Here is a 22,658-nt window from a genome sequence, read left to right on the forward strand (position 1 = left end):
TAAACCATAATATAAACTACACACCATGATTAGTAGCAATGCTTCAGTGTTCATCAATTTTAATAAATGTGTACCACACTAATATGTTAAAATAAGGAGAAATGAGTATGGGAGTCCCCTATATTTTTGATGTAACTTTTCGATAGTCTGACACTTCTTGAAAAATGAAGTTTAAAATAAAACAAACTATAGGTGTTTTGCCTAAGACACCTTTTGTCCTGGCATAGCAAATTGGAGGCCTGTGATGGTCTGTCAATCAAGTGGGTCTGCTCTGACAAATCGGTGGTGGGAAGGACTGTGGGATCATTAGAAACACACTTCCCAAATGACATGCTTCTCACCTATTAAACCATGTCTACCCAGAGGGGAGAATGGCATGTGACTACTGAGGCAGAGAACGACTGGACTGCAGGAAAAACACAAGAGGCTAGAAGAGGCCTGGAGCATATTATTCTCTGCTTCAATTAAAGTGTGGCCCTGCCAACACCTTGATTTCGGAATTCTAGCCTCTAAAACAGAGATAATAGGTTCTTGTTGTTTTAGGCCCGGTTTGTAGTAACTTTGTTATATCTGGCCTAGGAAACTAAGACATCCCAGAAAGTTTTCTTGTAACCCTTTTAGTAAAAAATTGACCCTCCCTTGTAAAGGGATTTCTGCCACAAAACATTAGTTTTGCCTATTCTTGAACTTCATATAAATGAAATTTACAATATGTACTATTCCTTTCTGGCTTCTTTCACTCAGTATGGTTTCAAGATGTATCCATATTTTTGGTGCATATATCAGTTATTTGTTCTTTTTATGTTGTTAGATAATATTCTATTGTAAGGATATTCCACCTTATATTTATTTATATTGTTGATGAACACGATTTTTAGGAGAATTTTAGGCTGCAAAGAATAAAGCTACTGTGAAGAACATTGAAGAAAAAAAACATGTCTTACCTTTTACAAATTTCAACTACTATTACTTTGAATGTAAAACCTTTATTAACTCTTTTCTCCCCCTCCTGCATCCTTTTATACATAAAAAGTGACAATAGGAAAGGGGAAAAAGAGGATGAGATTTATTTCTTAATTTATGCTTTTAATCGCCTTATTCTTCCCCATTTGCCTTATTTTAGATACCAGGAATAAGCATCCCTGCTGCATTTTCAAACATGGATAATAATGAGCCAGAGAAAAAGAAGAAGAAACTTGAAAAATAGTGGTGTACAACAAGAAAGCTGGAAAGATTGGTTCCTTTTTCAAAAAAAAAAATTTAGAGAACACTTCTAAGCCTAAGTAGTATGTGATACACTTTTAAGTGCATTTTAATAATTTTTAAAATTTGCATTTTTATTGAACTGTTGACTGTGTCTGTCCCATCATACTACTTCATTTCTGGATTGAACAGAACTATTTATGCAGAAAAATTCAATTGAATATCCATCACTTAAGTGGTGACAGGATAGCAACTTGAGGGATCTGTTAAAGATCATTTAAATGGAGCACTCATCTGCTCATTGAAGAGCAGATTAATTTTGCATAAGTAATTTGATTATTTAATATTGGTAGAAAAAATTCATTTTTATGGTTTCACGAGATTAAGGAGAAAAATAGAACATTTTTAGAAGCAAGAAACCAATCTTTTATAAATCTTGAAAGCTGTCAGTGTTTGCTATAGCAATTTTTTAGACTTCAAGACAGTGAAGTCAAGAGCTGATATTTAATCTCCCTTTCCATCTTTAATTTACATAATTTATGTTGTGTTTTCTTACTCTGTTAACAATTCTCCTATATTTTATTATTAGTGGTCCTTGAGCAGCTGGTGATCATTGTGGTAATTATCATCCTTGCCCTCCAGCTCAAATATTTCCCCCCAAAGTAAAGCACTAAGGCTCAAAGAATAAAAATGACGCCTAAATGTCTATATCCTGTTACTTGTGAAATACAACAGGTCATTAATGATTTTTTTAAATTGCATGTAAATATCAGATTGTGTGGAAAAGGAATGATTTTATAAAGACATTATTATCAGGCAAGGTTCTTTAGAGAACAGAACCAGTGGGAGTGAGGGAGGGAGGCAGGGAGGGACAGACAGATTTTAAGGAATTGACTCATGCAGTTGTGGGTACTGGTAGGTTTGAAATCTGTAGGGCAGACAGTGGACTAGAACTCAGGAAGGAATGTATTTTGAAGTCTTGAGGCAGAATTTCTGGAATACTCAGCTCTTTGCTCTTAAAGCTTCCAATTCACTGGATAAGGCTTTTCTACATGTCAGGGTTTTTTGTTTTTTTTTTTAATTTAGGCCAATAAAAATTTACTAGGAAATGGGGGGAAACAACAGAGCTTGTTGAGAAATGGGGGAGAAAGATGGAAATATGCACTGAGATTTGATCTGGGCTCCTCTAGCAGAGAGAGCAAAAGATAATTTCTTACACTTAAAGTCAACTGATTGCAAATGTTAACTAAACCTACAAAATGCCTTCATGACGACTTTTAGATTAGGGTTTGATTAAATAACTAGATACTATATCTAGCCAAATGGACACATAAAATTAACTGTCACAGTCTCTTCCTGTTTTCCACTTGTACACATCCCCTTACACCATACTTAATCTCCAAATATAAAGACATTAACAAAGTCATGTTTCTACCTAACACTATATAGCTATTCTGCATACAACTGAAAATGCACCAGCTCTCCCTTCAAGAGGATGCAAAATCTCTGACAGTCACACTTTTGATATCCTGTAAGTTAAATACTGTGAAGTAATATTACTGTGTCTCAGTTATATGATAAAGGAAAGAACATAATTTGCTTAAAAATATATACATATACACATAAGCATATTCATAACAAAATTAGAAAATACTTAAAATGATTATAGTCCATTTTACTACAACTGATCATGTGGTCAATGCTAGTAATTGTTTACTACCTTCTATTACCTTCAATATTTTCTTTGCCCTTAGCCAGCACCTCAGTGGGTTGTGAATCTTTGCCAAATGGTCTGATCCAAGCTTTCATTCCTGAAGTGTTTGGACCATCTAATTAAGTCCTGCCTGAATTGAGTTGTAATTTTGTATTCGGTTTAAGGGACATTGGTACTAAGACATGTCCTAAGGGATCTCCTATATTCCATAGATCTCTTTTCTTTACCACTCCATTGTATAGTGGCAATCCAATTTTCCCTTGGTAATCAGTATCAGTCCTCCCAGCTAGTACAGTACTACTGTCTTTTTTGATTCTGAGGCAGGAGCTGCCCACAGTGGCCAGGTGGCCATTTTACCTTCCAATTCAGTGGAATTGTTGTCTCCTACTGGAGATTGCTGGTTGCCTCCCTTTGGAACTGATAGCTCTAGACCAGCAGAGCAGCATATGGTCACAGGCACAGGAAGCAAAAATTTTCTAGGGGCTTACTGGAGACATAGTGGTACCACTTCCATTTCCACCCATTGATCCCTGGACCCATGAATCCTTTAGGAGAATCAGCACCATATATGGGATGCTGTTTAGACTATATACAACTTTATAGAAAACAGACTACAGCCCAGCTAGGATATTGCCATTTAGTTGGTACCATAGTTGTTGTCTAAAGTCCATTACACCAAACTGTCAATCCAGCTGCTTTAGAGTGAATGTGAGGTCAGTGAATTCCATAACCAGGGGCTCGTTGCCATACTTCTATTTGCAATGAAGCAAGTTCCTTGATCAGAACAATAAAAAAGGCATTTTCTAAGTCCACATATAGAATTATTCTGTGGAGGGAAGGCAAATTAGAACCCATAGGAACAAAATACAGCCCTTCCATGATAGTGTAATCAACCTGCCACCATGGTGTCATGTCAGGGACTCTGTGTTGTTCTCTACTGCTGGCACATTGGGCACTCACCAGTGGCTATGGCCAGGTCAGCCTTGGCTGAGACAATATTTCACAGGAATTTTAAGTTTTCTATTTTCCTAGGTAGAGGCAGTTTTAGTGGCTTCCACCTATTTCCTGCCATAAGAGCCCTCATGCCACAGGTTAGGAAACCAATATGAGGAATCTGTTAATTGCTATGTCTTTTCCAATTATGCATCCTGGAACTGGGGAAATAGCCACAGAATGGGACCAGGGATCCACTGGACCCACTGTAAGATGGACTTGAGCCAAAACTCCATTGGTCATCTAGACCCCTTAGCTCCTATTCTGGGGGACCACAGTGACATTTTGGGTCTCCTGGAATTGTTGGTTTAGAGTGTCTATTCCTGTAAACTCTGATTGTTTCCTCATAATCAGTGCACAGTCTCCCTGGTAAAAGGCTGTATGTAGTTCCCTTTGGGAAAGGCTGGAAGAAAGATTAATGTAAAATACTGGCAGTTGTAGTGAGGGGACCTGGCCTCTGTATCCAAGAGGTTCTGGTTCTGTAAACTTGCAGGTTTGGTCTGTGACTGTGTGTTGGTGATTCAAATTAGACTTCGCTTTTCTATTTATGTATTAATTACAGACTGCCATTTTCTAGGGATACTGTGATCAACTAACCTATGCTGTGGGTCTCAGGTCATACTATCCTGATTACTGCTTTGATTCTATTACAGTAACCACGCCCACCTTGCCTTTGGTGGTTAAGTGTTGCCGCTTGTCCAGTCACTCTGGAATTCAGTTATCCCCATTATACTTAAGGATCACAGGTCAGTGGCAACAGTTCCCATTATTAATATCTGACCTAGAGAAGAGTGACCACAGAGCTTTTCACATACTGGGGCTCCTCTCACAAATTTCTCAGTTGTGATAACTGGGTCCTCTTGACCCTGCAGTGGTAGGTGAACAGGTCTTATATGGTGTATCTATTATTCCAACTTTCCAAAGCCTTTGGATATTGTACTCTACTGCAAGGCAGTTCAGGCATCTCAGCCTCATTTAGTGTAGCCCACATTGGTCCATGTTTCAGCCACCTTTATAAAACAGCCCTTTCTAAATCCCTTCAACTAGAACACTGAATCCAGAATCTGTTTATGAGACCTCGATCAGTAAATTTGTTTCGATGCAAGACTTAAGGTTTCTGGGTCCCCACCTTCATCAGGATTTGCCCGTATGTCCCCATTCCAATTGCAGGATCCTTTGTCTTCTAACCAGTGCTCTTTAACAATAGACACTGCAAGGTTACAAATTGTACTGTAATTCATTCACTTGCCTTGACAGCTTGGTTTTCAGGTATCTCAGTGCTGCAGCTATAGAGATCAGGGCTTCTCTGAGGGCAGATATAGACAGACACCTTCAGGTAACTTGAACCCCAAAGGTCATTCTTATTTTTCCCCATTTATTCTGTCAGTTAGTAGCAAGGGACTAATCTTATTGTACTCATTAGTTTGCTAGAATTGTTCTAAGGAGTGAAATGCATGGTCACGCAGAACAGTGGCCTTTCTTTATTAGTGTTTGATTAGGAGTATCCTTTAGACTTTGCTGTTGCTAACAGTCCCTGTGGCAACCATAGTATTCAACTCTCTGTTGCTTTTATGGTGCAAGCAGCCCTAGACAGTATGTAAACAAGTGAGCATGGCCATGCCCAAGAAAACCTTATTTACAAACACATAAACTTAAATAGAGTTTTCATGTCACAAAATTTCCATTTGATTTTTTCTCCTATTTAAAAAGTCTTAGTCCATGGGCCATAACATTGTTAGCACTAGGAAAAAAACAAGGATATGACTTTACAGCTCCTGTCTTTCTAAAAATTTCACTTATGAGGAAATAAGGCCTAATTCAGGCATTAGTCCCCATTGAGCAGTTCAAGATGATCTGAAACTTATTTTACCCCTAAAGCCTCTACCTCAGTTAATCTAAAATATCATTTCTAGTATCAGAAACAGCTTTACATGGAAAATTTCACTTAAAGCTCTAAAAAGGCTTGTTAAATAGGACTCATCCTCATTTAACAGAAGAAAAAAATTGAGATTTATGTCCCAGAGGGATCTGAATCCAGCTAATAATCACTATATTTCCTAACTTGTGCTATAAAAAATTGTAGCTAGGAAGGCTTCTAACCTTAGAACCCAGAACTCCACTTATATTCCACAATTGTTTTAAGTTTATATTGAATCTAAAAACCTATGTGACTCAAGACTAAACTTGCTAATATTATGACATTATCAACAGACCAAATGGTTAATGGCTTTAATGGTTATTGTGCTGGGGAGAGCATCATCAAAGAACACAGGAGGTTAACTTATTATAAGTTGCAGGTTAACTTATTAAAAGTTGGAAAAAAGGAAGAAAATAACACAATGTCTTTATTTCCTAGGGTTACATATGAATTACTCTTTTTTGAAACAGTTTTCAAAAGACAAATATAAATATACGTTCTCCAAAGGTAAAGAATATTTCCAAAAATGTTATATAACCATTCTACTCCCAACATGAATATTTCTTTAAAATACTTACATCTAACTTACTTATCTGTCTGTTATTTCATAGGTCTAAGCCCTACAGGAAATCCACTGTCAACCTAATCCCCAGTGTTTATTCTGCTGCTCCCATGTTTTTATCCTTCTCCCTAGCCAGCCACAATCCAGCAGCTTGAGCTACTGATGTCTCCCTTCCCTAGGAATGGAGAGAGATTTCTTCTGGGCATTACACATTTATCCCCCTGATAGTAACAATAAATATACTGTTAGTACTACATTTCTAGTATATTCATTTTTTTAAAGTAGAAACTAGAGCAGCTATCACTGGAACAAAAACCTTCACCAAAGAAATGAACAAATCAATTAAAGTTTTAGGAAACCCATTCAATTTTTTATTAAGTTTCAGTTTAATCTCTAAGATTTCTTTGACATAGGTTATCATTTAAATTCATCTGTATGTTCACAAATTATGTAAAAAAATATATAGTGTCTTAAATTTCATCATATTTCCACATGTTCTTAGAACAACTGTTAATTTCAGTGCTGGTCAGTAAGGCTTAATTAACAGTTCATTGATCTTGTCAGATAGGAGCAAAGTCAGTAACTCACAATTATAAAGCTGAAATGTACTTTTAATTGTTAAACACATCACTGAAGATAATTACAAAAATATTTATTGATAAAAAATAAACTTGTTCTTTAACAAGTTGTTGAAGTCTCAGGATCTTTTGTTGTTCCTATGTCATTAAATTACCCTTGATTTTTCACATTGAGGGAAAGCAAACAAATATTAAGCGTGTTAGTTGAAGCAATTTTTGATCCTGTACATAAAAAAACATGCTAGGAGCTATTCAGTAATAGTCTTTTGTTTTGAGAGAGGTATTCTATGGACTGTTGCTTTGAGAAGGATTAGCTGCTTTCATCCAACACCTCTGTGTGCTGTGGTCTTGCTGTGAGGGGAAAAAAAAGAAGGCAATACCTTAATTTTAATTTAAATAGGACCATTCAATGATACAACTATTATGTAAATTGTTTTAAAAACCCAAATGCCAATTTCTTTAGTTGAACTCTGAGCAGCAGTAAATGTATGGCTTTTCCTGTTTCTTAATGCCTAATTATGCTTAAATGGTCTACAATTACAATCCTACTTCATGAAATAGGTTGAACAAACAACTCTGTTCAAGTTAATCTCAGAAAAGACTTGTTCTGACACTATATATAGTAGAAAGACAAAAATGGAGGGAAGGGAAAATAAGGCGGTTTCCATATTAAATCTTAATGTTCTTTTGGGGAGTTATGTTCTATTGCTCATTTGTTGTTTTTAGTGTTTACTAATAAATTGGTATAGAAAAAGTTTCTCCTACTAGTGTCTAAAATTATAATGGGTTTATTAGGTAAGAATATGTAGTTATACCCATTAGTGAGAGGTGGTTTTTACATTTGTTTGCTTGTTTTGTTTATAGGAAGCACCAGGGATCAAACCCAGGACCTTGTACATGGGAAGCAGGCGCTCAACCACTGGAGCTACAGCTGCTCCCTCCTTGGTCTTTGATAATGCTTGTAAAACTATATAACCATTCCAAAGTAGAGCTATCTCTCCCTCTCCTACAACCTGTTCTCTTACATTCTCCCCTAGCAAAAGAGTTAGGAAAATGAAGTGTTTTGATTTGATGACCACTTTCTCCCACTGTTAAATGAACTAAAGATAGGATAAGCCATAAACTGAGGAAAAACATTTTAAAAAGTCATGCACAAAAGAAAAAACTCACATACAAATATATTTTCTCCATACCTTTGTATTAAAAACTTGAGATTTATTCTCAACTTCAAAGGTTTGTACATCACTTTCTTTGAAGTAACTTTCTGCCCCAACTGTATCCATAATATTGCTTCCACAATTCTGTGTATTATAGCCACTGTCCATCTACAGGAGTGAGAAGAAAAATAAATTACCACCAAAGGTTAAATTGCACACTCTTAATTCACTTACCAGTAATTCACAAAATTTTGAGGAATGTATATTTAAATAAGTGAATCACTTTATGCTACCATTCAATACAACTGACTAGTACAAGGTAATATTATTTAGTGTCAATTCTACTGAATGAAATTTAAAAGTAATATATAAACAAGAGGTAATTTACATAGAAATGATTATTTTTCAAAGTAGTAATATTCCTTCCAATGCAATATATCCTATAATTTCCTTTAGGATCAGTGAACAAACCACTAAGAACATGCTTTCCTGTTATTTGTGATCATGCGCAGTAGACAAAAATGAGGGTTAATATCATGTTCACCTTCAAACTCATCTACAAAGAGTATCTCTAAATAGCTTGGCTACACCTCTAAATAAAATTTACCTAAAAGGAATGCTACCATTAAGAGCATTCAAAACAATATACAATTTTTTAGAGACTTACATTACATACCTAATTATTGTAATAAAAATCTTACCTCCAAAATAACACCACATATATAATAAGGGCTACAGATAGGAATTCAATTTCTCATATTAATTAAAATTATAGTTTTTTTTCTTGTTAAAGTATTTTTAAGAGGTATCAAGAATTGAACCCAGGACTTCGTATATGGGAAGCAGGTGCTCAGCCACTGAGCTATACCTGCTCCCCAAAATTGTAGCATTTTAAGACACTATCCCAGCTCAAAAAAGCACATGAAAAGGGATTCTTGCAAACTTCAGCTAGGGTCTAAACATAATAAACATTTATTGAGCGTCTAAAAAATGCCTATGTGGCACTCTGCATAATGCCATTCTTATTTTCTCCTTACAACAACAACCCTATTACTTTACAGATAAAACAACTAAAGCTCAGAAAGTTTAACTTTCACAATGTCACACAGTAATGAGATGATGAAGATCTGAGGCACCAAAGCCCAGGTTCTCTCCAGTACACAACATTCCCTCCACTTAGGTATATAAAGCTTAGCAAAAAACAAACACAAAACTAGCAAGAGCATCACCTTTCATTCAAGCCCTTTCTAGAAAATTGGGATTAGAGAGGAAGGAAAAAGACTGTGTATTTTTGTTCCTTTCACAAATACAGGGTAGCCTAGAAAGTGCATTCTATCTCTCATAATCCTTAAAAAAAAGTTTCCAGTTTTTAAGGATGGATGCATATTTTCCTCTACTAGGAGTTATCAGAACAAAACCGTATTACATGTAAAAAACACAATATAATGTTACATCTTAGGTGAAAGACCTTCATTTGGCTATCATTCAATAGCTATTATTCAATAGTACAATAGGGAGTAAGTCAGGCACACAGGGCGTTTGTCACACTCTAAAAAAAGAGAAGGATCAATAGGCGTTCAATAAAATGGTGCTGGCCTGTCTCCGACCCAAGTCATTATGAATGTTGATGCCTACTATGTACTAACCAGGTAAGACCACCTCATCACTCCTCCCAGGCACCAACAACGTAGGCATCAGCATCACTTCACAGCAGGAAGGATGAAGTGCTCAGAAAAGATTAATAAGGCATGCTTTATTCACTGACAAAGAGATTGTGTATTTTGCCTTAAGACCCCACTGCCTATAAATAAGAGAACCTCAAACTTAGCTCTAATTATGTTCTGGCTGGCATATTGCCTTTAAATTGTCTATTGCCAATCATCATATGGGTTGTTAGTAAACTTATTTTTCTACCACATAAATCAGGTCATTGTCTCTCAAAAACTTTTCATTGTTTACAACAGGCAACAGGATGCCCTTACACTGCATTCCTTGAAATGTGGCCTCCACACTTTTGAGTGCTGCTGCTATAATTGTTTGTACAGATTCATCTCTCACTGGGATTAAGACTGTTAGGTTACCCTCTTTCCCCCATTCTCCACAGAAGTGACTTCAAACTTTATAAGTCCTTTAGTTCTTACCTCATTCTCATTCCCTCTTGCTTGCTACCATTCACAAAGGCCCTCATCTCCCGTTACTACTTCTTGAAAACCAACAACATTCAGACACTATTAGGTTTGCACACAATAACTCTAATCACATAATCATACTATTATAATCCATATTATTATCTTCGTTTTAAAATAAGATGGAACAAATTCAAAGAAGTTGTTACTTTCCAAAGGTTACAAAGCTGACAGAGCCTGATATAAACTGAAATCTATCCTTATGCTTTCCCAAGCCTATTTCTTTAAGCCATGCTAGCCCCAGCCACAAACATTTGCCCCTACACCCACAGGAGCCCCTTCCCCTCCAGTAGCAGTGGCAGTCACCTCGGCTATTCCTCCTACCAAAGCTCTTGATTCTATCCCATCTTGCTTGCCTCAGTTCCCTTATCTATAAAATGGACTACCATTTTACAGATGAGGCTATCTACCGCATCTGTGGGGTATCATGAGGCTTAAACTCTGACTGTAAAATACTGATGCTGGTCTCAAAATGGTACTTAAATAGGACACATAACTGGTACCTCTTAATAATTATCCTGCCCGATCCTGAGTTGCTTTTTCCCCATCTTCTCCCTCTTTTTTAATTTAAATATACTATTTCTCCCACCTAAAGGAAAAATACAAAAAACCCTATGTTCTCTAGGTGTCATTCTCTTCCCTTCACAACTAAGTTTCTCCAAAGATTTATCTACACATTTTAGTTCATCACCTCACCTTCTTTACCTTCCTTTCACCCTATACTTGCACCCTGCTGAGGCTGTTCAATCACCAAATTACTTCTGTTATTAATCTAACAGGCACTTTTCAAGTCTTACATTCCTTGTTCTTATTCTGAAAGTATAAACCCTTCTTTCCATCTTAACATGCTCCATGGTACTATAATTTCCTAGGTTCTTTCCCTCCTCTCCAACTTACCCTTCTAGTCTCCTTCAGGGGCTCTCCTGTATCCACCCCTCAATTTTCCTCAGGGTTCCAGACCTTAGTCTTTGGCATTTCTCACTCTATACAGTCCTTCTGGTTAAATATACCTATGTATTATTCATTCTGCTTTCATTACACAAATATATAATGAGTACTTATTACATGCCAGACTTTTTGACAGGCACTGGGGATGATAAATAAAAACATGCACAATTGCTGTAATAATGGTTCTTATAGTCTGGAGGGAATGCAGAATGTCCATGGAATTAAAGCATACAATGAGATCTGGCCTGGCTAGGATGATCAGGGAAGGTTTCTTTAAATATGTATCACCATTAAGTTGTGAAGTTAAGAATAAGTAGAAGTTCCTAGGTAAAGGGGGATAGAAAGAAATTCTACACAGCATGTGCAAAGGCTCTTTGACAAGAGGGAATATGGTAATTATAAACTTTGGAAAGCTAGTGTGACTGAAACAAAGATTTGAGGAGAAAAATGATGAGACCCGAGAGTAAGGCAAAGGCTAGATTATGCATGGCTCCTGCTAACCATGATAGAGATTTTTAAAACTTAATACCAAAAGCAAATGTGAAATCAATCCAGTGCCAGTACTGCAAACACAAGGCATGGAAAGGATGTTAAAAAGCAAATAAAAGGAAGCAGATTTGGCCCAACGGTTAGGGTGTCTGCCTACCACATGGGAGGGTCCAAAATTCAAACCCAGGGCCTCCAGACCCACGTGATGAGCTGGCCCACGTGCAGTGCTGATGCGCACAAGGTGTGCCATGCATGCAGGGGTGTCTCCTGTGTAGGGAAGCCCCACACGCAAGGAGTGCGCCCCATAAGGAGAGCCACCCAGTGCGAAAAAGTGCAGCCTGCCTAGGAGTGGCGCCGCCCACACACGGAGAGCTGACGCAGCAAGATGATGCAACAAAACCAGACAGAGATTCCTGGTGCTGCTGACAAGTATACAAGCGGACACGGAAGAACACACGGTGAATGCACACAGAGAGCAGACAACTGTGGGGTGGGGAAGGGGAGACATTTAAAAAAAAAGCAAATACATATATATATACACACACACACACACACACACACACACACATATATTTAGGAAACAAAGTGCTTAGAAATTAAAGGTAAGATGCAGAATATATGAAACAAACTTAATAAAAGATAGAGAAAAGATTAAAAAATTGGAGAATCAAAGACTACCAGAAAGAACAGTGAAAAGTATAAAATGATAAGGTAGAACTCTAAGGTATCAGGCCAGAAAAGATACAAGAAATGAAAGGTGTAAGTTTCTAGATTGTTAAGGGCCCTCTGGGTGCCCAGTACAATGGATGAAAATAAACACACCAAAGAACAGCACTGAAATTTCAGAACATCATGGAAAAAAAAGATTCTATAAACATTCAGAAAAGGGGGAAAAGAGATCATATAAAAATTATTAAGTATTAAAATGGTTTCAGATCTTTCACCAATATTGAAATAGAATCAATGAAAGAATGCCTTCAAATTCTGAAAAAGATTCCAAACAAGTGTGAAAATAAGAACGAATACATGATCAGACACGCAATGACTTGAATATAAAGCACTCAGTATAATGCCTTGTACATAGTAAGAGGTACATAAATGTTAGACACTGTTACTATAAAGTGATGGGTAAGCATTGCCCTTCTGACTATTTTGAAGTTCTTTCAAAACCTTCGTTAAGTTCAAAGAATACTGCAATTAATACAAGAAATGTCTTCCCAAAAGCACTAGCTATGAAGGAGATCTGTCAGATGAATCAGGCTTTCCAGTTGCCTGATACTGCAAAATTGGAAATGTAGAATTGCATAAAAAATTTTGGCTATAAGATACATTTTTATTTTTAAAATAAAAATACTCTGCCAGAAATTGCATTACTGTGGTACTAGCTAGGTCCAAAAGAAGGAGAGCTGAATCATGGGAGGAGGGCTGACTCTAACACTATAAAAACAGAGCAGCTTGATTTCCTTTCTGTTCTCAACCCTTCCTACTCTAATATCAGTTAATCTGAGTATTAAATACATCTAGTCAATCTGAATTAAAAGAAACTAAGCTTCTTGGTTGGTTTTGATATTTTAAAAAATATTACATAATGCTAGAGTCCTCACTTTTAACCCACTTTTTTTTTACTATAATCTTAATAAAGATGAAGAACACCAAGGGAATCCACGAGGCAAGTCAAAAGGCTTTTGTGTGTAAAGTACCACACAAAACTAAAATACCTTACCTGAATGTTACTGCTTTCACAAGGAATAACACTGCTTTCTGCCAGAGGCGACATGCACATGTGAGAGTTTTCAATACTGAAAGCAATTCCACTCATAAAATCAGTCATGGGTAAACTCCTATTAGCAATAGTCTCCTTAATCCAGGTGTTCTCATCTGTTATCTCTACAGGATCAACCATATCCACAGTGTTATTCTCCTTCTCACTTTCAACATCCTGCAACAGTGCTAATCCTTTCTCAGAAGCACTGGGTGGATTTTGGGTGATAGACATGGCAGTCACGACTAAATGTGTGCCATGTGTAAAAGTATCACTATTCAACTGTCGTAGGTGTACGCCAGCAGTATCCATGACTGGCAAGGAGACATCTGTGGGAGGAGTATTCTCTTTATCTTCATGTTCCTCTTCATTGTGAGCCTCAAGGGTAAAAGGTATTCGAATGAGTGAGGTCCGATACTGAGTACCACCTCTACACATCTCGAATCTCAGAGGAGACCAATTTTTAATTGGTGAGCAGCCATCTATATAAGGACTTCTGATACATGGATTAGTAGTTCCATTTGAATTCGTTCCAGATGAAGCATTAGGAGAATGAAGAGCAAAATTCCTTTGTTCTAAAAGATTGGGAGAGAAAAATTATATTAAAAAAACATAAAAATGGAAAAGCCATTATTAAATAGGAAACATGTTTCAGGCAAAAAAACACTAAAAACAAAACTGGATTTCTGTAATAGTTGTGTTGGTTACTGAAGTGAAATAGTACAAACAAAGCATGTCTTGGGAAGCGGACTTGGCTCAATGGATAGAGCATCCGACTACCACACGGGAGATCCAGGATTCAAACCCAGGGCCTCCTTGACCCATGTGGAGCTGGCCCACATGCAGTGCAGATGCGTGCAAGGAGTGCCCTGCCATGCAGAGGTGTCCCTGTGTAGGGGAGCCCCATGTACAAGGAGTGCGCCCACTAAGGAGAGCCGCCCAGTGTGAAAGAAAGTTCAGCCTGTCCAGGAGTGGCAGCCGCACATATAGAGAGCTGACACAGCAAGATGATGCAACAAAAAGAGACACAGATTCCACATGCTGCTGACAAGAAAACAAGCGGGCACAGAAGAACACACAGTGAATGGACACAGAGAACAGACACCTGGGGCAGGGGGAGAGGGGAGAAAAATTGAAAAAAAAATGTGTCTTAATAAGTAGAATGTGGCTTTTCAAAACTAATGTTCTCTAGTACTTATCTTTTATTAAACAAAATATTTTCATCCAAGAGAATTATTTCCTCATATGCACACTACCATCATATTGTTCATATACAAAGATACCTAGTAAATCTACTAAAAGCTACAAATTAATAACTACCTTTTAAAATCATAGTTTTAAATATATAAAAATGTATTAGTACGTTTATGTTAACTATCGCAAGCAGCATTAAATGACATAGAAAATTGGAAAATATCGGCAATAATAAAGAGCTTAATAATGACTAATCAAAGTGGTAAGAATAATTTCTATTTTAATAACTTAATTAGCATAACAAAAACAAAATTTAAAAAAAATGGGCAAGAGCACATATTGTTCCCAGTTGTAAGAAAATATATGAAAAGTGTTCAACCTCTCAAATAATAAAAAATATGAAAATAAAAGCAATGAAAGGGACTTCCGCGAAGATGGCAACTAGAAAGACACAAGACTTTCTTCTCTCCCAGAAATATACCTAAAGGACAGGCATAAAAGGCCTGGAAAAAAATCTAGGGATTAGGACAACAGGAGAAGTTTGGATACTACACAGAAGAGAAACGGGCAAAGGAAAAGAATTGCAATGGGAAACTCTTGAGTTAAGAGCTGCAGGTGCAACTGCTGGCATCCTCCCCCACCCTATAGACACTTTTGAATTCTCAGGCCCTTGGGCCTGTGACAACAAAGGGGGCCGCAGGGATTCACCTCCCCAGGAAAGGGGAGAGAAAGGGACACAGCCTAAGGCTGACTCAGATGGGGCTGCAAAACTGTTTGCCTTGAGAGCCAGCAAGGGACTAAAGAGATCTGATTCTCTCAGCCTCCCTCTCTACTGACCAGGACTGCTTGTTGAGGGTGCATAGGGGACTGGAATTATTTACTACCTGGAAAAAGGGAGGTGCTGCCAGCAAATGTTAGAGAACTGCCTCTGAGATAGTTTGAAATACAAGGCTCTTAGCCTCCAGGCAGGCTCTTTGCCTCCAGGCAGGATGCTCTATGGCACTGATCATCCCTGTTGCAGTAAACACACTGGGACCACACTTTGAACTGAGAGGGCTGCTAAAGAGCACCATCTAATGGTGGGCCAATGAAGTGCATGTGAAGAAATTAAAAGTAAATAAGAGGATTTTTCCAGCCTTTATAGATTCCTTCCCTAAGACTCTTGGAAGCAGGTCTGCAATCCATTACTGGGTACAGGGTCCATATTTGAGCAACTAACTTGGACAATCCTAAAGACCCATAACAGGTTGAACCAAGACTCAACAAAGAGCAGTAGGAAGTGGATGTGGCTCAAGCAGTTCAGTGTCTGCCTCCCACATAGGGTGTCCTAGGTCTCATAAAGAAGACAAACAACAAGGGCACAAGAAGCAAAGAGCAAAAGCAACAAGCAAACGATGGGAAACAACAAGCAAAAAATGAGAAAAAACAAACAAGCAGGGAGAGGAGGTGCTCAGCCAGTTGAGCACTTTGTCTCCCACATAGGTTCAGTTCCCAGTGCCTCCTAAAGAAAAAACAAACTGGCAACGAGCAGGCAACTAGTGCAGACAACAAGCAAACAGATGAGGGAGCCATCTTGGGGGTGGGGGAAACAGCAGTAACAGCCTTCCTCCACTAATCACTACAAAAGAGAAAGTGAGCATCTGAGTAAACTCACCATCCTAATCAGATGCCTAGCCATCAGCAAAAAATTACAAGCCATACTAAGAAAAAGGAAGAAATGGCCCAAGAAAAGCAGAATATCAAAATGCAAGAGGAGACACAGGATTTGAGACAACTACTGAATGAGATTCACTCAAATTTCCAAAATCAAATAATGAGTTGAAAGAAATGATGGCTAAAGAGCTAAAGGATATCAGGAAGACACTAAGGGAACAAAAGGAAAAATGTGAAACCTGAATAGAAAAGTAACAGAGCTCATGGGAATTAAAGATGTGATAGATGAAATAAATACATTAGAGGCATACAACAGCAGACTTGAAATGATAGAAGAAAGAGTAAGTTACACAGAAGACAGAAGAGCTGAACTTGAAGAGAGAAATTAATAGAGAGTAAAGAATGGAAAATATTGAGCATAGGCTCAGGGAGCTGGTAACACAAAATGGAACAACATATGTGTCATGGGAGTTCCAGAAGGAGAAGAGAAGGGAAAAGGGGCAGAAAGAGTATTTGAGGAAATAATGGCTGTATTTTCCCCCTCGGGGAGTGGATGTAGCTCACTTCAGCACCTATCTCCCAAAATGAGGTTCCAGGTTCAATCCCTGGTGCCATAAAAAAATATATATTTTTTCCCCAACACTCATGAAAGAAATCAACTTACATGTCCAAGTCCAAGAACAGCAGCATACACCAGAGTAAACCCAAAGAGACCTACTCCAAGAATACTATTCAGAGTGTCAAACATCAAAGATAAAGAGAAAATTCTAAGAACAGCAAGGAAGAAGCAAACCATCACATACGAGGATCACCCAGGAAGACATGGTGTGGATTTCTCATCAGAAGCCATGGAAGCAAGGAGACAGTGGTATGAAACAATTAGGATACCGAAAGAGAAAAACTGCCAGCTGAGAATTCTTTATCCAGAAAAACTGACCTTCAAATATGAAGGTGAATTTAAAATATTCATAAACAGAAACTAAATTCATTAAGAAGACTCTACCCTTGCAAGAACTATTAAAGGGAGTCTTACAGCCTGAAAGAAAAAGACAGGAGAGAGAGGCCTGAAAGATAGTAAAGAAGACAAGAGCAGCAGAAAGGATAACCAAAAGACTAAAAAGACAGATGAAAATAAGACATGACATATGAAAACCAAAGAATATGATGGTGGAAGTAAATAATGCTTTTACAGTAACATCACTGAATGTGAACAGACTGAACACCTGAATCAAAAGTTACAGGCTGACAATGGATAAAAAGCATAAGCCATCCTTATGCTGCCTATGAAAGACTCACCTTAGACCCAGGAACACAAACCAGCTGAAAGTGAAAGGTTGGAAAAGATATGCCACACAAGCAGTAACCAAAAAAGAGCAGGGGTAGCTATAATAATATCAGACAAAACAGACTTTAAATACAAAAAAGTCAGAAGAGATACAGAAGGCCATTATATATTAATAAGAGAGACTATTTACCAGTAAGAAATAAGTCATAAAAGTCTATGTACCTTACCAGGATGCCCCAAAATAAATAGATCAAAGTAGCAAAACAGAAGGGAGAAAGAGACATCTGTACAATAATAAATAGTTGGAGACTTCAACACACCATTCACATCATTAGCTAGAAACAGAAGCTCAACAAGGAAACATAGAAATTGAACGATACCTGAGGTAAACCGAACATACACAGAATGCTCCACCCAAACTCAGTGGGTTATACAGTTTTCTCAAGTGCTCTTGGATCTTTCTCCACAACAGACCACATATTAGGTCACAAGGAAGGTCTCAATAAATATTTAAAAAATTAAATTATATAAAGCATCTGAGAAGTCAGATCATAATGGAATGAAACTGTAAATCAACAATAGACTTAAAAGGAGAAAATTTCCCTTTTGCTGTATGAGCAACAGAAGAAAAAATAGATAAATGGGATGATTGTGCCACTATGAACTAAATATATTGTGTAATCTCATGGAGTTAACAACTTGAATATGGGTCATGAGAAAATGGAATGAGGTTAAAGCATGGAAAGCTGAGGGTTAAAATGTGCAGAATTAGTAAAAGGATGTATGTTAATCTTTGGAAATGAAGAGAAAAGTTGAAAACACAACATGTTTGAAACTAGCAGTAGTATTACATGGGTTTGACAGTGGTTTAAAGGGAAAGTCTAAGGTCATGTACATTAGGAAACTAAAAAACGTAACACGGGACTGTATAGCATAGTAAAACCACACATGAAATATGAATATGGGTAAAATTGCATATATAAAATTTTTTTCTTTGAGGCTGAACAAATGTATTTTAATACTATATCAATATCAGACACACACAAAAAAACACACATTTTGCTAAGTGAAAGAAACCAGACACAAAGTTCTACATATTGTATGATTCCTTTTACATAAATTAATTTAAATAAAGATGAAATTAGATTAGTGGTTATGTAGGGGTGGGGAAGGACTGCTAAGGGGTGTGGAGTTTTTCTTTTTGGAGTAATGAAATTGTCCTAAAATCTTTTGTGGTGATGAATGCACAACATTGTGATTACACTGAAAGCCATGGATTATACACTTTGGATAGATCATAAAGGTATGTGACTACGTCTCAATAGAACTGCTTAATGAATAATAGTTGTGCAAGAATAGCCAAAAATAGCAACAATGTACAGCAGGGGAAGCAAAGAGAGATTGAGAAGTGAAGAATTTTCTTGTTTGCTGTAGTTTTTTAAAAAGATTTATAAATTATTTTATTTACTTATTTCACCCCACCCCCTTTTTTTGCACTTGCTGTGTCTATTCGTCTTGTTTCTTTAGGAAGCACAGGAATTGAACCCAGGACCTCTGATGTGGGAGGGAGCCTAATCACTTGAGCTACCTCCAATCCCTGCTTTGTTGTCTCTCTCATTATATTTTCCTTCTTTTATCTCTTGTTGCATCATCTTGTCAGGTCATCTCACTGTCTTCTTTAGGAGGAACCAGGAACTGAACCATAGACCTTCCAAATGCTGGCAGAAGCTCAATCACTTGAGCTACATCTGCTTCCCTTGTCTGTTTTTGTTGTTGTTGTTGTTTTTTAAAGATTTATTTTATTTATTTCTCTCCTCTTCCCCCCTCCCCCACCCCAGCTGTTTGTTCTCTGTGTCCATTTGCTGCCTGTTCTTCTTTATGCCCACTTCTGTTGTTGTCAGCGGCATGGGAATCTGTGTTTCTTCTGTTGTTGCTGTTGCATCATCTTGCTGCATCAGCTCTCCGTGTGTGCGGCGCTATTCCTAGGCAGGCTGCGCTTTCTTTTCGCGCTGGGTGGCTCTCCTTAGGGGCGCACTCCTTGCGCATGGGGCTCCCCTACATGGGGAACAACCCCTGCGTGGCAGGGCACTCCTTGCGCGCATCAGCACTGCGCGTGGGCCAGCTCCACACAGGTCAAGGAGGCCCAGGGTTTGAACCACGGACCTCCCATGTGGTAGACAGACGCCCTATCCACTGGGCCAAGTCTGCTTCCCTTGTTTGTTTTTATTATTATTGAAATAATGAAAATACTCTAATAATGATTGAAGCGATGAATGCACAACTATGTGATTATACCAAGTATCACTGACTGTACACTTTGGATGAATTGTATGTTTTAATAATATGTATCAATAAAATTTACTTGTTTAAAAAAAATTATGGGGAAGTGCAGTAAAGTAATCCTGAGTCACCAAGGAAAGACTGGTTATTTCTTTCAGAAAAGCAGAGAAATATGTAATTCATTTTATAATAGCTTCTATGTAAAATATTTTGATATTTTTTAGACTTTTGAGGAATAAATGTCTCTGAATAATTACGTACAATGTTAAAAAACATTTTTTTAAAAAGCAATGAGAGTCCATTTATTTAAAAAAAATGAAGTCAGAACTAGTAATTTCTTTTTCCCTCAAAAAAAAAATGGCCAATAAATATTCAGAAAGAACTCAACATAATTTATGATCAAAGATAAAAAAATTGAAGTAGTAAGAGACCTTTTTGTAATATGCCGTATTAACAAACATCTAAAAGAATGACAATGCCAGTGTTTCTGGATAGGTGAAAATTTCAATTGGAGGAAATTTTTTTATTTTATGAAGAAACTTTGGCAATATTCACCAAGAACTTTAAAAATTACCAAATAATTCCACTGCTAAGAAATTAAGGATTAGGTTAAAAAAAGTAACTTTAGGATTATAACACAAAGTATTCACAAACATGATCATTAGTTTTGCAATAAAGAAAAATTAGAAAAATTAATTTGTTAGCAATGGCTTAAAACAAATTATACATTCATGAAATGGAATATGTATAGTTATTCAAAATAACGTTTTGTGACAATAATAAATTACTTAAATGACCTAGGAAAATACTAGCAATAAAATGCTTTCTGAAAAATGCAGGACATAGAATTACATAGGCACATAAGTGACTTTATGTGTATCATCCATATGTGTTTGTCCACAGTGTATACACATTAAGGAAAGACTGTCAAAATCTATGTTCTTTAATTTTCCAATTTTTTTTACTATGACTAGGATTTTTTATGTGACTAGTTTTCAAAAACTACTATAATTTTTTTCAAGAAGAAATTTACATAATACAAAGAACAATACCTGAATTTCCACACATTTATATTTACTTCAAAAACCTTATCCATACACATATACCTTTACAAAATACGAATACCCCATTACCTAAACCTAAAGGTCAGAAGGTATACAAAATCTGACTTTTCTCTAAAATTGCCGTCTTCAAAAAAATTTTTTTTAAACAGAGTTTGATATCAATACTGCTAACCAAAATACTTGCATTTAACGTTAGAGTGGAACTTCGCTGAGAACCATAGCCTTGGAGGGTAAATCATTCCGTTTGTAAAACATCAAAGTTTCTAAATTTTATAAATTTAGTGGTTATTTAGAGAGCTATAGAATTAAAACACATAAAAAGAGCCTCTTTAATAACAAATACTGATCAAATAAAAATTTAAAGTAGTATTTAATTTATTATGAGACATACCCGAGAGAGGTGATTTTCCTATTTGAAATGCAACTGGTGAGAAAGTAGGTGAAGAAATAGGTGAAGGACTGGTTATGCTTCCCAAACTGTATTTTTTTGCATTAGCCTGAATAGGGCTAGAAGAAAACTGACCCTAGGATTAAAAAAAAAAAATTATTTGGTTCTTTTCCTCAACACATTTCACATTTAAAAACTCATTAATAAACTCCAAAGCACATTTAAAAACTAGAAATTGTTCAAAAGAACCATCTAAAAGCATCTTGTAACAAGGAGAACAAAAATTTTGAAATAGACTACACTAGCTATAACAGAAATGAACTATGTTTAAACAAACCATTAAATTTCATACCGAACACCAGTTCATGAAAAATTTTAAAGTAATTATTTATATCATCAGATATTAATGTGAATCCAGTTTTGTTACTCTGAGAATCTTGCCAAATTCAGTAAATAATTTACAATGATATTTGCTGAGACTCATGATAAATCTGGGCATCACATATACCTCTAAATATAAAATAAGAGAGGCTGACCAAAAACACTCCTATGATTAATGACAATAGGTGAACTAGGTTAATCCTCATGAAATATAAAACCCATACTCTTGAATGCAATGAGTATCTATGTCCAAGTATATCTAAAGCAAACTAACCAATCCAATTATACACTTCTTACCGAACTTGGTGTCTGAACAGGGCTCCTACACCGTACAGGAGATAAATCTATTGAATAAAACACTTCGAGTGATGCTTGAGCACTATTATGAGGACTTCTGGGAGAAGCTGGAGATAAAGAGTCAGAGATACTTCCATTCCCATCTAAAAACAGCTTTCTTCTGAGAGATGAAGAACTGAGGTTTCCCGGAGATTGATCTGCAAATTCATCAGCTCTAAAATAGTCACCTATGTTTAATGTTAACATAATAAAATGTAAAGCTAATCATTTTGAAAAGCAACTATACTTCTATATTAATCTGATATTTTAAAAACCAACATGAATGATATGTTCAAATTAAAAAAAAAAAGGCAAAGTTTAAGTACATGTGTGATACTCTAATTTCTGGTTTTTGCTTCTTTTTTAATTTTTTTTGAGGTACCAGGGGCCAGGGATTGAACCCAGAACCTCCTATTGTGGGAAGCCAGCCCTCAACCACTGAGCCATATTGGCTTCCCTGAGTTGGTTTTATCATTTGTTTTGATTGTTGTTTGGTTTCGTTTTTTCCGGATGCACCAGGAACTGGACCTGGGACCTGCCATGTGGGAGGCAAGTGCTCAGCTGCTT

General features: G+C 36.8%; 2 protein-coding genes across 2 annotated transcripts in view; one reads left to right on the forward strand and one right to left on the reverse strand.

Moving 5' to 3' along the window:
- DIS3 (DIS3 homolog, exosome endoribonuclease and 3'-5' exoribonuclease) overlaps positions 1 to 7,084 on the forward strand; it is a 36,764-nt gene extending 29,680 nt beyond the window's left edge. Inside the window, exon 21 of the mRNA XM_058276591.2 lies at positions 1,124 to 7,084. Coding sequence (XP_058132574.1) covers positions 1,124 to 1,207 — 84 coding nt within the window. The 3' untranslated portion in view covers positions 1,208 to 7,084. The remainder of the gene's footprint in view (positions 1 to 1,123) is intronic.
- Positions 6,739 to 22,658, reverse strand: part of BORA (BORA aurora kinase A activator) — a 35,695-nt gene continuing 19,775 nt past the window's right edge. Inside the window, exons 8-12 of the mRNA XM_004468149.4 lie at positions 22,053 to 22,279; positions 21,378 to 21,510; positions 13,472 to 14,085; positions 8,162 to 8,293; positions 6,739 to 7,319 (exon numbers count right to left, since the gene is read on the reverse strand). Of these exons, the coding sequence (XP_004468206.1) occupies positions 7,254 to 7,319; positions 8,162 to 8,293; positions 13,472 to 14,085; positions 21,378 to 21,510; positions 22,053 to 22,279 (1,172 nt within the window). The 3' untranslated portion in view covers positions 6,739 to 7,253. The remainder of the gene's footprint in view (positions 7,320 to 8,161; positions 8,294 to 13,471; positions 14,086 to 21,377; positions 21,511 to 22,052; positions 22,280 to 22,658) is intronic.

Source organism: Dasypus novemcinctus, chromosome 15 (genome assembly GCF_030445035.2).
Source record: "Dasypus novemcinctus isolate mDasNov1 chromosome 15, mDasNov1.1.hap2, whole genome shotgun sequence".
Classification (NCBI taxonomy): Eukaryota; Metazoa; Chordata; class Mammalia; order Cingulata; family Dasypodidae; genus Dasypus; species Dasypus novemcinctus.